At 42.5% G+C, this 15548-nt stretch overlaps 1 protein-coding gene across 13 annotated transcripts in view; it reads left to right on the top strand.

Moving 5' to 3' along the window:
* Positions 1-15548, top strand: part of SEMA6D (semaphorin 6D) — a 132914-nt gene that overhangs the window by 108317 nt on the left and 9049 nt on the right. For all 13 annotated transcript variants that reach the window (XM_069867062.1, XM_069867058.1, XM_069867067.1 and 10 more), the window contains exons 2-15: positions 9624-9780; positions 10158-10269; positions 10874-10934; positions 11037-11099; positions 11190-11291; positions 11512-11602; positions 11879-11998; positions 12427-12515; positions 13265-13482; positions 13592-13723; positions 13920-14075; positions 14159-14332; positions 15068-15208; positions 15310-15387. In XM_069867062.1, the coding sequence (XP_069723163.1) occupies positions 9672-9780; positions 10158-10269; positions 10874-10934; positions 11037-11099; positions 11190-11291; positions 11512-11602; positions 11879-11998; positions 12427-12515; positions 13265-13482; positions 13592-13723; positions 13920-14075; positions 14159-14332; positions 15068-15208; positions 15310-15387 (1646 nt within the window). In that variant the 5' untranslated portion in view covers positions 9624-9671. The remainder of the gene's footprint in view (positions 1-9623; positions 9781-10157; positions 10270-10873; positions 10935-11036; positions 11100-11189; positions 11292-11511; positions 11603-11878; positions 11999-12426; positions 12516-13264; positions 13483-13591; positions 13724-13919; positions 14076-14158; positions 14333-15067; positions 15209-15309; positions 15388-15548) is intronic.

Genomic DNA, 15548 nt, shown 5'->3' on the forward strand with positions numbered 1-15548 from the left:
AAGACATTTCATAACACATCCTTTCACTGGCATAGTTAATCTTTAGTGCTTAACAAGATAATAGTAATCGTTAACTTTGAGCTCAGGCTTCCTCCAGGTTTTCATGCCTGCGTTTTGTACATGGAATTGATTGTGCCCAGGAAAGTGGCAGAGCACATGCTTTGCATGTACAAATAGGGAGCTGGGTGGCTGGCTACTACATTTGTCCACGCAGAAAAGCCAAGACTAGTTCAAAACATGTTGCTCCCCACTCTCTAAAGGCAGTATTCCTGTGGGCAGGGTTGGCTGATTGTTCCAGCTCTGAGAGCGGCGTGCTGATAATACCAGTGCGGTGCTTGAAATGCTCTGATGTGTTTCTTGCCAGTTGATGGTCGTCTCCCCTCACATTTTCCAGCAGACATTACTTTCTCTTTGAAGTGAGCGCAGTGGCATACAGTGGCTCTTTTCCCCAGCAGCAGCAACTCGAGCCAGCCAGCCCCATGTTTCAGCAAGGCACAGCGCTGAGATGCTGGAGGGCTGTTTATAGCAGAGGAGAGCAGCGAGTGGGAAGAAGTGATGCTTTCTGGAATGAGGTTGACAGTGACATTGTCTGAGGCACAGCCTGTTGAATAGCAGATGTGCCCTCTCCACAGTGCAAATCCCTTTTTTTTTTCTTCAACTGTCCTGTTGTTGGGGCGTATTCTTTCCCCTAGATTTCTCTTCCATTTCAAAACATCCCAATCACTTCATCCCATAGGCAAACCCTGACCTCCTGGGCTGCAGCCAGGTCTAAACTGGGCAGTGCTTATCTCGGGGATCAGGACTGGAGTACTGCTCAAGGTGAAGGCTGCTTTCTCCACTGCTAGGAGACAGCAGGGCCTGCAGCCAGGACACCCAGGGGTGCCGCCAGCAACTGTGGCTCTGGCGTCAGCTGGACTTGTGAAAGTTGTGCCCGAGACCTTCATTATGTCCTTACCTGTACATACTGGTTTGTTCCTGTCCCAGAGCTGCCTTATCAGATGATGCCTGATCATGCTGAAGCGAGTGGTAGTTTTGCTATGTAAATCGTGTACTGGAGGCTGGCAGGAAGAATCCTTCCTTACTTCCCTGTTGGTGCTCACCCACGTTTTTAGCCAGCCCTCCTAAAGGGAGGAAAAAGTAAAACTTGCCTTAGGTTTGGGGGCAGTTCAGTTGTTTCCAACTGTACGTAATTAGTGCTTCATCATCGTGGTTTGAGAGTTCTCTCCAGTTTTCAGGACCAAAGTATTTCAGACTGAAAAGCAGCAGACACCTGTGCCCCAGCTGTGAGCTGGAGGCACTCAGGAGCTCCCCCGATGAGCCACAGCTGCTCCCCAGCAAGGTGGCTTTGCTGGGCTTGGCCAAGGGTGGGAGCTTCTGCTGCCAGTGCTGCCCACGGCCAGAATTAACGGAGGATCAGTGCTGAGAAGGTAGAACAAGCTCAGAACATCACAGTGTTGACGCTCTCCGCACCAGTCTTTGGATGCTTTCACAAATACGTTTAGTATTTCCTAGGGCAGTCTCAGTTGGGCACAAGCAGTCTGAATTAATAAAATGCAGGCCTGCTAAAGCGGTGAATCCAGAGTACTGTTTAAGTTAAAGTGCCTCGCGCTTTATCACCGATAGCTCGACCCTGGCAGACTTTCAAGGGGAGCATGTCCTGCAGGAGCTTTGTAAAACAGCGCGGAGTCAACCATAGATGTGAGCTGAAATCATGGGTGGTTTCAGCTGGAGGACTTTTCTATCTCCCTGGTGAAGGAAGGTAGTTAACATTCACTCAAAAATTAACTTAAAATAAATATAATTGAAGCAATCACTTACCATTTGCTCAACGTTTTATTTCCTTTCCTGCTGGAACTAACTTGTGTTCAAGTAAATTTTTGATCACAGGAGAATTTAGCCCTCAAAGTGCTTCTAATCAGCCACTAAACACTTACATCTTTAAAAGTCACCCTACCCATTTTGCAAGCGTTCTGTCAGCTCGTTCTGGAGCAAGAGGGGTGCGCTTTCTGTAATGTTAAAAGCCTGCAAACAACTGAAGTGTAACTGGCAGTACCATAAGCCAATTAAGATGAAAGCTGTGATACTCAGTGGTAGGGTTTCATCACTTTAATATTAAACTATCTTTTTTTACTTAGGCATAGATCAAGAGGTGTTAATGCAGAATCCTTAAAAGAAGTGAAGTATTATCTTAAAATAACAGACCTGTTATTTGCACTTTCATGCTCAATTAATATCACGGCTCCAAATATCCTATTTTTTTTTTCTTCAGAGCTGCAGATTTTAAAGTTGGTATAGAAAGTAAGGGTGGCTGGATATACTGCAAGTTTAAATATGAGTGTACCTTTACCAGACAGAGGCAGTTTTTCCTATCAGTTTATTTGTACAAAATCACGCTGTCAGTTTCTAAAAGGGACTACAAGACCGAGGAATGTTTTTGGTTTTGGTTTTTTTTTCTTATAACCACAAATATTTTCCTGTGTTGTTTCACAGTTAGCTGAAACAATTGGTCACCAAGCTCCACAATATGGATTGGTCACATCATAGACAGTCTCTGGGATTTGAATGTACAGTAAATCCCTGTGTCAGGCATTGCCTTCAAGAACTTCACTGAAGTCAGCCTTCATTAGAAGAAACACATTTATACTGAAATGCCGTTTGAAAAGAAAATCATGCTTGCATTGATGCTGGTTGCTGTACCCTTCTTTTGCGAGGACTTACCACAACGTAAAGCAATTGTATCGTTGGAAAACCTATGTATAGATATGACTTCAAATGGAAATTTAATGCCCTGCTTCTCATGTTTAGCCTGGAGAAGAGGAGGCTGAGGGGAGACCTCATTGCTCTCTATAACTACCTGAAAAGAGGTTGTAGAGAGGAGGGAGCTGGGCTCTTCTCCCAAGTGACAGGGGACAGGATGAGAGGGAATGGCCTCAAGCTCCGCCAGGGGAGATTTAGGCTGGACATTAGGAAGAAATTCTTCACAGAAAGGGTCATTGGGCACTGGAACAGGCTGCCCAGGGAGGTGGTTGAGTCACCTTCCCTGGAGGTGTTTAAGGCATGGGTGGATGAGGTGCTAAGGGACATGGTTTAGTGTTTGATAGGAATGGTTGGACTCGATGATCCGGTGGGTCTCTTCCAACCTGGTTATTCTATGATTCTATGTAATAGATACTGGCAGAAATTTTTAAGGCAAATATTGCTTTCTATGTGGAATACTTTCTGGCTTGTGAGCAAACAACTCATACCCCTTTCACAGAGATGTAGGTAAAAGGACCAAGACAAAAACAAAAACACAAACCTCAGAGGTAGGACAAGGAATTGTTTATTCCCTCTCTAGAGTTCAAGCCACCAGACCTTGGGCCATGCTGGTCTTATGTTTTGGCTTGGATGATTCAAGAATGTTGACTACCAAACACACTCTGGCCTGGTTCCCCCACTGTGTGGCTCTGCTCTATCCCATGCACAGCAGGGATAAGGTGCTATTCTGAGTGAATACTCTGGTGCATCCATGATTGCCAACGCATACATTTCTACAACAGGTCTGGGGTACTGCTGAACATGGCCTGTACCGTGTTCATGTGGTTTTTTCTAAATGTTTTATCTCCTGGAAAGATTGACCTTCTTGACAAACAAATTGAACAACTGCCTCCCTGTCTGTACTATGCAGTAGTGAACTGCACCAGCTCCTGCTCTGGCACCTCACTGGAAAGCTGTTCTCTCTGCAACTGGCTCAATAAGTTGAACTTCCTCCACCTGGTAGCAGTTACCATCAGCAAGTATTCACATGTGTGAATCCTTAGCCCCCTAAAGTGGAGTCACTGCCAGCATGCTTTTAATGTTGTGAAGCCCAGAATTTGAACCGTACCCTTTTCGACTAGTGTTTTTCAGCCTGCAGTTGGGGGTCCATAAGTGGTTTGTAGATCAAGAGATAATCCCTGAGGCTGTAGTTTAACCATATTGGAGGAGGGGATGGCAGCTAAACACATACATAAATTCCCATTCAGAGACTAATGTAACTTTTACTTGGTTGCAGCTGAAATCTGTGACTTGCTCTAGCTTGGCCAAGGGACCTTTGTTGTTTGTGTAGCCTTCTGGTTAAGGAGGTACAGAGCACTGACTTGGCCAGTTGCTCAGTGCTCAGAAGCCACTGTCCAAGGACGTGTTGTGATCCTCACCTAGGGGGTTATCTCAAGGGCTGAGATGAGTGGAAGCTGCTGAATGTTGCACAGGATTGGCTTTGCTTTCTGTCAGAAAGAGGAACTGAAGTCTCAGCTGTAGGCTTTGAGAAACTTGGGCATCTGTGAACAGGCAGAAGTAAGGGACTTCTTTGTTTTGTTTTATCTTTTATCTTATTAGAGTGGTTTCATGCTCAAAATTTCAGAAGGTACCATCTCAGAAATGCACTAGTTAGTGCTTTTGCACTCGTTAGTAGCCTTGGGGAGTCATTTGGATGCTAGAAGGAACAGAGGACAACAGGGATTTCCTGATCTGTTGAGCTTCGGTCAACTGGGATTGTTGACACTTAAATCACTTAAAATTACTAAGCTCAGCATATTACTAATCAATTCTGCTTGTCTCCCCTCACCAGTATGCTTAAGCATACCTCCAAGCACAGAGGAGATCCTCGATCGCAACTAACAGCTTGATTTTTGCCTGGTGTGTGATGGTGAAGGAAGACAGTGTCATTTCAGCTTTTTCACATTATGTGCCTGTTTTGAAGCTCTTGCAACCCTTTTCTCCTTTGCTTCACAAAGTTCTCCACTGGTCAACTGACTCTTAGGATGTATCTTTCATTCTGACCTATCTTGAACTGCAGCCTGGTTTTGCCATACCACTCCTGTCTGTGCTTAGCGTTTTGAGCTGCATTTATTGCTTTAAGGAGGTTTTTAAGAATTTTTTTTTAGTGAATAGAAGATATTGCATCAGTCGGGTTTGAAGCTATTTTATGTGTTGCTTCTCTCCAGCTGGCTGAACGCCCTTTCCCTTCCCCCCTCCTCTTTTACGTGGCAGCACACGGGAAGATGATTGATGGAGTGTCACCAGTGCGTTGTCAAAGGCTGGAGTAGATTAATGGGCAAGAAACACCAGCTTGTTCCCCTTCATGTGTGATCGTTTGAAGGAGGGCTCATATTTTAACAGAAATTATATCCTGCTTCTCTGGATTCCCTCAATCAGGAATTGAAGGATGGGATTCGTATCCCAGATTGAAAAGTGCCAGCCAGAGAGCTGGTTTATTAGTTGGGACAACTGCCTGCCTTCCACTTGACCAACAGAAGTCGCCCTAAAGCCCATTTCAGCCAGCCTGCACTCCTCTTTGTGGGTGGGGGTTTGTACCACCAGTTAACATTTATACCTCTATTTTATTTTTTTATTATTTGCAGACGCAACTAGTTATAGTGTAGAGCAAATGGCCAGGTTTCTGATCTATTACTAGCTTTTCCACCTGGGTGACACTGGCCAACTTGCCTGTGGTGCAAGGAATGACCACACATGACCCCAAGCAGCACAGATCCTTTGAAAAGACTTTTTTGGTGTTTGGCCTTGGTCACACGCTTAGCCTTGATCTCTGCCTCGATTCCCTAGCTGCAAAACAGGGATAGCAATATGGTAATTGCCAAACATTGCCCTTGCTGTGAATTGTTTCCTAGCAGAAATGCTAAGAATGCAATTTATAGGAGGAATTAATCAAAGATTGGTCTGAATCCTGGCTGGGGAAAAATAATTACACCCGGAGTAGGATTGTTTTCTGAATTTTCTTGAAGGTAGACATTGCCAGCATTTCATAATCAGCTATTCTAGTCCAAACAGATACTTCAGCGTTGTTATTTGTACTCCCCGGTAGTGGCCTCTATTAAGAGGTTTGAATGTGGCAGGAATTATGTCTTTCACACCATCCTATCTGTGCCTACCAGCAGCATATACCTGGCTGTCGTAAACCCCTATTCCAAGGGCTAGAAAGAGCCCATTTTTCAGATTATCCAGGGAACAGCTGTTCTTCCAAGTTTATTCTCTTTTCAGTGGTTCTCATCTCAAGCCTGTGTCCAACCAGCTAAAAGGTGCATTTAAGTGCCTCTTAAAGCAGGTGCATTTTCTTTTCATATGTAGCTAGAAATTACAACTACTGTTCCTCTTCTTGTAATACTTTAACAAGCAAAATAATAAAGAAATCTGTACTTCCTACCAGTCTAGTAAGAAGTGATTATCTGTGGTTTGCTGATCCAGTCCAGCTCTGTCTGCTTTTCTCTCTTGTCATGACAAAGGTCTGTGTTTCATGCATATGTAGACATTTTCTTTGATAAGAGACCTGTGACAAGTGATGTTTAGTTGAAAGACACTGTTGAACATAACTGTTCCCACCTCTTATGTTCTCAGAGTTCAGCTTGGGGTATATGCAGAGATTTAGGGGTTTTTTTGAGGAAGATATAAGTGTGAGTTTGTTGCTGCTCTGGGTTCAATCTCTAGGGAAATGCATCCAGTGGTTTTATAAATACAAAACATTCATAGAATCATAGAATAACCAGGTTGGAAGAGACCCACCGGATCATCGAGTCCAACCATAAACGTTGCCTTATTTTAGGCTGTATGATTTACCCCCTGAAATATGAATCTGATTGAGAGAACGGGTACTCTCTTTGTTTACCTGGAATATTGGTTGTTCTCTTTTTCTGGTTTTGAGACTGTTTTTTAGGTCACAATTGTTGTGGCCAATACTCTACAAATTGCCCTTTTGTTCTCTGCAGCCATTTCCTCCAGTCCAGAAGGCAGGATCTGCCTTTGTGAGGCAGGTTAACATTTAAGTTTTGTATTTGTTGCCCCAGTAAGTTCTGCCTAGGCAGGATGCTGGAAGGAAAGAGAAGAAAAAAGAAACTTCCTAAGTAACACATGCCCATGCTTGATACTGGCAGAACTCATCCAGTTTGCAGGCTGTACACGTTTTGCTGCCAGGCCAGGGTCTCTTTGAGTCATGATGTGTGGGCCATGAAGAGCCTAATCTTCTATGCTAACTAAAGCCTACATGGCTGGGAGAGCTTCTTGCTCTTTGGCAATTTGTATTCATTTGTTCTCCAAGAAAATGAGGCTTCAGGGAGGACTTTTACTAAGCACCTTACAGATGCTACTGTGCACTGACTCAACGTACAGTTTACGTGCCTCCCCTTTCTCTTCTTTCACTGGGACAACAGTGGGTTGGATCTTTGGAGCCTGCCTTTCTCAGGGAGGGGGGGGAAGAAAAGGCTGAAAAGGAAGAGATTGTGTAACCATTAATGATTTGTTGTTGTGTCTGGGAGCCACTGTGCTGCAGGACTTTGCTCTAATGGCGCTTTCACAAGAAAGAACTAATCTGACTAACTTTATTAATTCCAGTTTGTTTTAAGTTTGCTCATTAGTAATTTAACGCAAGATGCTTCAGCTGAAGAGGCCGTGTCAGGACAAGGAAGAGCAGAGGGAAAGTGCCAGGAATCATTAGTGTTTATTAACCGCTGTACTCATCAATCTTGACTAAGAGCACAGCCCATTCGTTCTGGACTGGTGGACTGAGATACAGAAATATCATTAACAGTGGAAAATGTTTCTTTTCAGGTCAGTCCGTAATGGACAGGCATTCAGACAACACACCCACACCCTCAGCACCAAATATTCTTGGCCTTTAAGCTGGTGGTCTCGCAGTCCAGCCTGAACAGAGCGAGCTCAGCAGCCTTGTGGCAGGAACAAGCCCTGCCCCTAGCCAGTCATAGTGTCAATTAACAAATAAAGTATTTTCGTCCCCAGTAAACATTACTGAAAGGTTAAGTGTTGTTATGAAGGGTTTTTTTTAATTGCTTTTCAAATCATTAAATGATTAATACTCATGTGCTTTGCTGGATCAGGCCTGGCACTTTGTGCTGGCAACGTGTACGTCTCAGTTATTCTTGAAACATTAAAATGGAAAGGCTTCTTTTTTCTGTTTAGACAAAGAGTTTAATAACTGATTTGAGCAACTGTATGGCAGTGAGCTGGTGACTCAAAGCTCTGACCTGTGAATCGTGGCTGAATGAATGCATCCAAAAGGTTGGAGGAGGGAATAGTGCTACATTTGCCAGGTTTCTAATGAGAAATATGATCCCTGCCCAGACCACTTGCGGTCATTAAGGATTGCATTTCACTTTGAGATGTGTCTTCTCGCATCCTACCCAAATTGCAACTCGAGTAGTTACATTCTGCTCGCTAAAATATACTTGTGGTTTAATTGAAGAAGTTGTGTTTCCTTTCCCCTCTTGAAAGCTTTGTTGTGTAATGTTGTGGTGCTATCATAGTATGTGCTGTATAATCTATAGACCGCGCGCACACACAAAAAAGTACCACGCTGTGAAAGTCTCTCTGAAGTTGCTAGCTTTCTACAGTAACAAATAGACTTAAGGGGAAGGTGGCATCTTGGGAACCCAGTTCAGCATTGTAACCCCATTTGAGTCTCTCGCCACCCTTATGAAGTGTGTGACAAGCACTGACACACTGCAACGTTTTTGTATTTGCTTTGCACGTGTGTAAATCACCGCACAAGGCAAAGCATCGAGTGTCTGGTCCGAGACAGCCTTTTGCGAGACCGCTCCTCGAATCCTGTGTTCAGTTCTGGCCCCTCACCACAAGAAGGATGTTGAGGCTCTGGAGCGAGTCCAGAGAAGAGCAATGAAGCTGGTGAGGGGGGCTGGAGAGCAGGTCTTATGAGGAGCGGCTGAAAGAGCTGGGGGTGTTTAGCCTGGAGAAGAGGAGGCTGAGAGGAGACCTCATTGCTCTCTCCAACTACCTGAAAGGAGGTTGTGGAGAGGAGGGAGCTGGGCTCTTCTCCCAAGTGACAGGGGACAGGATGAGAGGGAATGGCCTCAAGCTCCGCCAGGGGAGGTTCAGGCTGGACATTAGGAAAAAATTCTTCACAGAAAGGGTCACTGGGCTCTGGAACAGGCTGCCCAGGGAGGGGGTTGAGTCCCCTTCCCTGGAGGTGTTTAAGGGACGGGTGGACGAGGTGCTAAGGGGCATGGGTTAGTGTTTGATAGGAATGGTTGGACTCGATGATCCGGTGGGTCTCTTCCAACCTGGTTATTCTATGATTCTATGTTAGAGTTACTATTATGATGGCACAGGCTGGAAACAAGCAATCGTTTCAAAACATGGCATGGGTGTTCAGACAGATTGTGTATGTCATGACTTTCTGTGGATAAGATTTAGGTATTTTCTGGGGAAAGGGTTTTATTGGATGACATTCAGTGATAGAGGGGAAGGAAAGAGATTGCAGTTTAATTAAAATTCTAATCCTACGTTTGACAATTTTTCTTGCTAGGTCAGCAGCTTGCATGTTCTGTTTGTGATTCCTGTGAATTAAATGGGCTGACAATCGTCAGCTTCTTCGGAAACGTCTGTAAATCCAGCTAAAAATTAGCAAACATCAATATGTTTCAGAGCAGCTTTGAGTAGGGATATGTCACGCAGCAGTTTTCTATCAGTGTCCATACAGGAGCATTTCATAAGCAGCAGCTTAGTCCACTGCCAGCGGTGCTCAAATACAAAGAGAAAAAACCCCTTCTTCTGCAGTAGGCAGTCACGTTTACTGTCCTGTGCTGCTGAAACCTCACTGGTGTGTTCTCTTTTTCCAGGTAGTTAAATAGTGTTGCCACAAAGGTAGTGCTCATCTTTCACCAGCCATGACGCTTCCTCTGCTTTGTGCCTCCGTGATGCTAATGAGTCTGTCCCAGTGCCGAGCTGTCAGCTTCCCTGAAGATGAGGACCCTATTAACGTTGTTGACTACCACTGTAAGTAATCCGCAAATGGTGCTAACCGCTAGGGAAAAGTTTTAATGTGTTTTGGTTTGTTTTCTTCTTATAACTTAGAAAGTTAAAAAAAAAAAAAAAGTCTGTTTTCTTTCAAATTGAAATGTGTTTACTGGCTTTGTATCTTTAATAGAACACTTAATCATTTTCTTAAAAAAGCAATCAGATTTAAAGCAATAACTTCAGGAAAAAGAACATTTGCTGACATTAGCCATCTTTTTCTCATTTATATTCAAGACATTACTCAAGGAATTTAGTTTAAACCCTTCTACACCTAGTATATACAGCTAATCAATGCCATATATTGATTCTTTAGCTCTATAATCCTGACTGATGGTGTAGCCCATTTTTACTTGCAGATTCAAGGCAATATCCAGTATTTAGAGGACGCCCTTCAGGCAATGAATCTCAGCACAGACTGGACTTCCAACTGATGCTGAAAATTCGAGACACACTTTATATCGCTGGCAGGTAATTTTCCTTCACTCAGTTCATTAGATTAAAATTCTTTTCTCTTCTGGTTTTGCATTAATGTGTAAAATGCATTTAAAAAAATCTGTGGAATATGATAGAAATTAGAATTGGAGGAGGACTTCCCAGAGAAATATACCGTATCTATGGCCAGTGCATGAAAATTGGATTTGAAGGCTGCAGTTACTATAGTTATGCTAAAACCAATGATCAAATACTCTTTTCCTTCTTTTATATCACTGCCCTGATAAAAACCTCTCCTGATCATTTTAAACTTGGACTGACACATGTGGGATATAGGAAGTGAGGATAACACACTTCAATATTTACAGTCCAGATTAGCCTTCAAAAGAATGGAAAGACAGAGATGGATAGCTGGACGCTGTAGGTGCCATCTATCTAAGAACCATGCCAATAAAAATCAAAACCACCTCATGTTGCCCATGACCAGCCTTCTCCAATTTCTATTAAACACAGAAAATCCATAAGCATTTCATAGAAGTTTCTGGTCTAAGAAAACACTCTGAAAATAGGTTGAGCTTATGAAAAAATAAGGCAAGTGAATTAATTAATTTACTTGCATCTTATTACTCTTTGCAAACAGGGACCAAGTTTACACTGTAAACTTAAATGAAGTTCCAAAATCAGAAGTTACTCCAAGCAAGGTGAGTAGATACAGGTGCTGGGGAGGGAGAGGTATTTTCTTTAGTTTTACTTTTTTTTGCTGGAAAGGAAATCTAATATTCTTTTCTGGTTTGCTTTAACAGAAATTAACATGGAGGTCAAGGCAGCAGGACAGAGAGAACTGTGCTATGAAAGGCAAACATAAAGTAAGTTTCACACATACGTTCTAGAAAAACACTACTAATATTTATTATATATGCGAAGTCTGTGATTGATACTTCTTACTCTCTCTTCAGGATGAATGCCATAACTTCATTAAAGTCTTTGTTCCGAGAAATGATGAGATGGTGTTTGTCTGTGGAACAAATGCATTTAACCCTATGTGCAGATACTATCGGGTAAGACCATTGAAAATGTTGTTACTCTGTTAACTGCTTTTCCTTGGACTAATTATGCCACAGCAAATAGATCCAGTGTGACTGGAAAGTGGTTCAAGGTGAAATAAAAACAGACAGAAGCCAGTGTGCTGAATTAAGTTTTCAGGAAAGACAATGTTATGCTTTTGTGCCAGTTTGCAAACAGAAATTACACTCTCACCCATTTATTTTTCTTCTCTAGCTGAATACCTTAGAGTATGATGGGGAGGAAATCAGTGGTTTGGCAAGATGCCCATTTGATGCCAGACAAACCAATGTCGCCCTCTTTGCTGGTAAGAACTTCTGCTTGTAATGAGTCTAAATGATTAATGACACCAAAGGAGCCAGAGAGCTTTTAAAGCAAGCCCAGGAAAGCTAAAGGTGTCGTGGTGCTCCTGCTTTTAAATTTTTTAAAGGGCCTCCAAAGGATTAGAAGCTGACCCGTTAATAAATAGGTTACAGCAATTTGGGCGAGAGTGATAGTAAAGAAATGGAGAAAAGTACAGGTTACTCAGAATTCTGTACGTTATTAAGGCCTCTTAATACCACGTTTTCAACTTCCGTTTTAGATGGAAAATTGTATTCGGCAACAGTAGCAGATTTCCTGGCAAGTGATGCTGTTATTTATCGCAGCATGGGGGATGGATCTGCCCTAAGAACAATAAAGTATGATTCCAAATGGATAAAAGGTAAATTGTGGCATATTTTCCCATACATGTGGCAAATTTAATTCCAGTGGCACAGAGGGTCAGGTAATTCACAGCCAGCCTTTTATATACGTATGCTACAATGTCAGCATATATGTAACTCAATACAGTATGATTACAAAAAGAAAGCAGTTTAATACTCAATGAAGTAAAATTTTTGTTAAATACATCAATGGATGAATCGGCAGTAACATAACACCTTAGCTGAGGCCTTTTTACAGTCCTTTAGCCAACATTAAAGACTTTCAGTTCTTTTAAGCTCCAGAGCATCCCTATTTGGATGTCCTAAAGTATCTAGAAGACTGTAGCTCGTGACCTGTGGAGAAGCCGCCATGTCACACAGAGCAGTCAGTGTCGTATTGCTGATGGATAGTTCTTTGAAGTAACCACTTTCTTCCTCTTCCTTTCAGAGCCACACTTCCTCCACGCCATAGAATATGGGAACTATGTTTATTTCTTCTTCCGAGAAATTGCTGTAGAGCACAATAATTTAGGCAAGGTAGGTAATGTCACAGCGAGCTCTCAAGTAGCCGTTGAGTACTCGCAGAATGAAATCATCCTAAACCAGCATCAGTTACAAGCATGGTTTGCAGTATGAAGTAGAGAGTAGGACAAAGTTTGCACAGTTTTCCCATCATTGTGATTTACAGGGAGGGGAAAAAGAAAAATAGAACAGTGCGTTGTTCAACAAAAAAGTTGTTTCCTTTCCTTATACCTTGCTGTTAGGCGACTTTGCTACAGGTGTCTTTTAGTGTTGCTGTTGCCTTAACACTTGTGGCAAGTAATGGAAGATCTGAGGGTTTTTTCATGCTTATTAAAGAAACAATAGAAAGCAACACAAAAGAAGAGTTTCAAAGAAGTTTCTCTAATGTCCCTGGATACTGAATAATTCAATCAGGCCAGTACAGAGTATAATACTCATGCCTCACCATGGAAGGATATTCTATAATAAATTATTAAATCCTTTACACGTGGTTAATTAAAGTCTTTAAATCTCACTAACAATATGATTTTGAAGGGAAAAAGGGTGGCGACAAGCTGCAGAGTTGCATTTGCTTGGTGATACATTAAGATACCTGTGCACTATGAGCTAAACACTATTTGCTTTCATCCTTTCTGTGCGTATAAATGGCAGCTTCCCATTAGCAAAATTATCTTTGGTATTTTATTAAACGCTCAGAAACGAATACTGTTTGCTTGCATCTCTCGAGCCTTTCTCCTTTTTCCTTGCTTTTTTGCCATTTACAGGCTGTATATTCCCGTGTGGCACGCATATGCAAAAATGACATGGGGGGGTCCCAAAGAGTCCTGGAAAAACACTGGACGTCCTTTCTGAAAGCTCGGCTCAACTGCTCGGTTCCCGGGGATTCATTCTTTTACTTTGATGTTCTGCAGTCTATTACAGACATAATAGAAATCAATGGGGTCCCCACAGTTGTCGGTGTATTCACCACACAGCTTAACAGGTGAGAGATGAGCAACCTCACATCAAAGGTAGTTCTCTGGTTCTCTCTTGCATGGAGATTGTTGCCACTACAGTCTGAGTTCCTGCAACTATTTCTCTTAATTTTACAGCATCCCTGGTTCAGCAGTGTGTGCTTTCAGCATGGATGACATTGAGAAAGTCTTCAAAGGGAGATTTAAAGAACAAAAGACTCCTGACTCTGTTTGGACAGCTGTACCTGAAGACAAAGTACCTAAGCCAAGGTAAGAGGTTCTTATTCATGATGCCATAATATTGTCCTTGTAGAGAGCTACCTTAAATCAGCTGCACTCTTGAGTGTCTTGTCAGGTGAAAACCAAAGCAGAGCTTTGCACTTCAACCATAAGGATGCTCATTAGCAGACTGACTTCTCTCATTAACTGAAACACCAAGAGGAAAACAATGTTGTTCTCCTTTCAGACCTGGCTGCTGTGCAAAACACGGCCTCGCAGAGGCTTACAAAACCTCCATTGATTTCCCAGACGAAACTCTCTCCTTCATCAAATCTCATCCTTTGATGGACTCAGCTGTTCCCTCAGTCATTGAGGAGCCCTGGTTTACCAAAACACGTGTCAGGTATGACACCATTCAAAAATAATGCATGTGAGAAGGAAAACAAGAAAATGTGCTGTTAATTATATGCCTTTTGATCTTGATAGGTACAGACTGACAGCAATTGCTGTAGACCATGCTGCTGGACCCTACCAGAACTACACAGTCATGTTTGTTGGCTCTGAAGCAGGAGTAGTACTTAAAATCTTGGCAAAGACCAGGCCTTTTTCTTTGAATGACAGCGTATTACTGGAAGAGATTGAAGCATATAATCATGCAAAGTAAGTATTGCCAGAACACCCAAGCTCTTTATCTAGTCCTTGGTACCTAGCTAAAAAAAATTATGGTAATTGAAAACCAACGTCACCACTTGTTTGTCATTTCACGGTGCTCCTCTTGTTGAGTAACCTGAAAATTTTTGGTCACTGGCCATTTTGCATGGGTTGAGTGAATATCCTGATTCCACTCCAGTGACGTCAGTGATACAGTCTACTTCCACTGCAAACAGATACACTTCTTCCTGAATATCAAATGTCAGAACTATCTGCTGCTGTTAAAAAGAGATAATGTGAGCTTATCTTGAGTCTTTTTCAAGAGTGACCAATAATGTATAAACTACACCTAATCATTTTAAACTTGTTTATTCTGGTATGAAGTATTTGGGAATGGAAGCATTCCAATTAGACTCTACAGGCATCCAATACAGGACTCCTGTTCTGCTCTGTTGAGTTATTTATGCCAACTGAGAGAACAAAGAAAATGGATTTGGATTTTTTTCCTACATAGTTCAGCGAACTTGTCACCTAGCTGTAAATAAGAACCAGAAGCTGGCATTTGATAACCCGTAGGTTGTTTAGAACTCGCTCAGCAAAGACTACTAAGTCACATTGCTATATGTAAAAAGTCTCTTTTCAGTATCAGACAGACAACAGAAAGACAAAATATTCGTAGTGTATGTGCTGCACAAAGTATTACAATTACTAAACTAGTGGCCTCGTGTTATTTTTGCTGAACAGGTGTAATGGTGAGAGCGAGGAGGACAGAAGAGTGATTTCCCTTCAGCTGGATAGAGACCACCATGCTCTGTTCGTGGCGTTCTCCAGCTGCGTCATTAGAATTCCTCTGAGTCGGTGTGAGCGTCACGGGTCATGCAAAAAGTACGGCCCCGTTCCTGAACTCCCTCTTAAAGGAAGGGCACCAACATCTCTTGGCAAGGAAGTAAAACATGCATGATTTTTTGGGCTTTTTCTCTTGCAAGGGCATGCATTGCTTCACGGGACCCATACTGTGGCTGGTTAGACCATGAGGCATGTGGAAGAGTGACACCAGGCATGCTGTAAGTACTGCTTTTCAAATTACCCCAGCACCTCTACAAATGCTTTATAGACCACATGAACTCATATCCTACGCCTGTTCCCTTGCACTCAGTTAATAAGTCTCCATTTTCTTAGGGATGGTTTTTCAATGTACTCTATATGTAAGAGAACAGAATGCTAA

Source organism: Phaenicophaeus curvirostris, chromosome 12 (assembly GCF_032191515.1).
Source record: "Phaenicophaeus curvirostris isolate KB17595 chromosome 12, BPBGC_Pcur_1.0, whole genome shotgun sequence".
NCBI classification, from domain to species: Eukaryota; Metazoa; Chordata; class Aves; order Cuculiformes; family Cuculidae; genus Phaenicophaeus; species Phaenicophaeus curvirostris.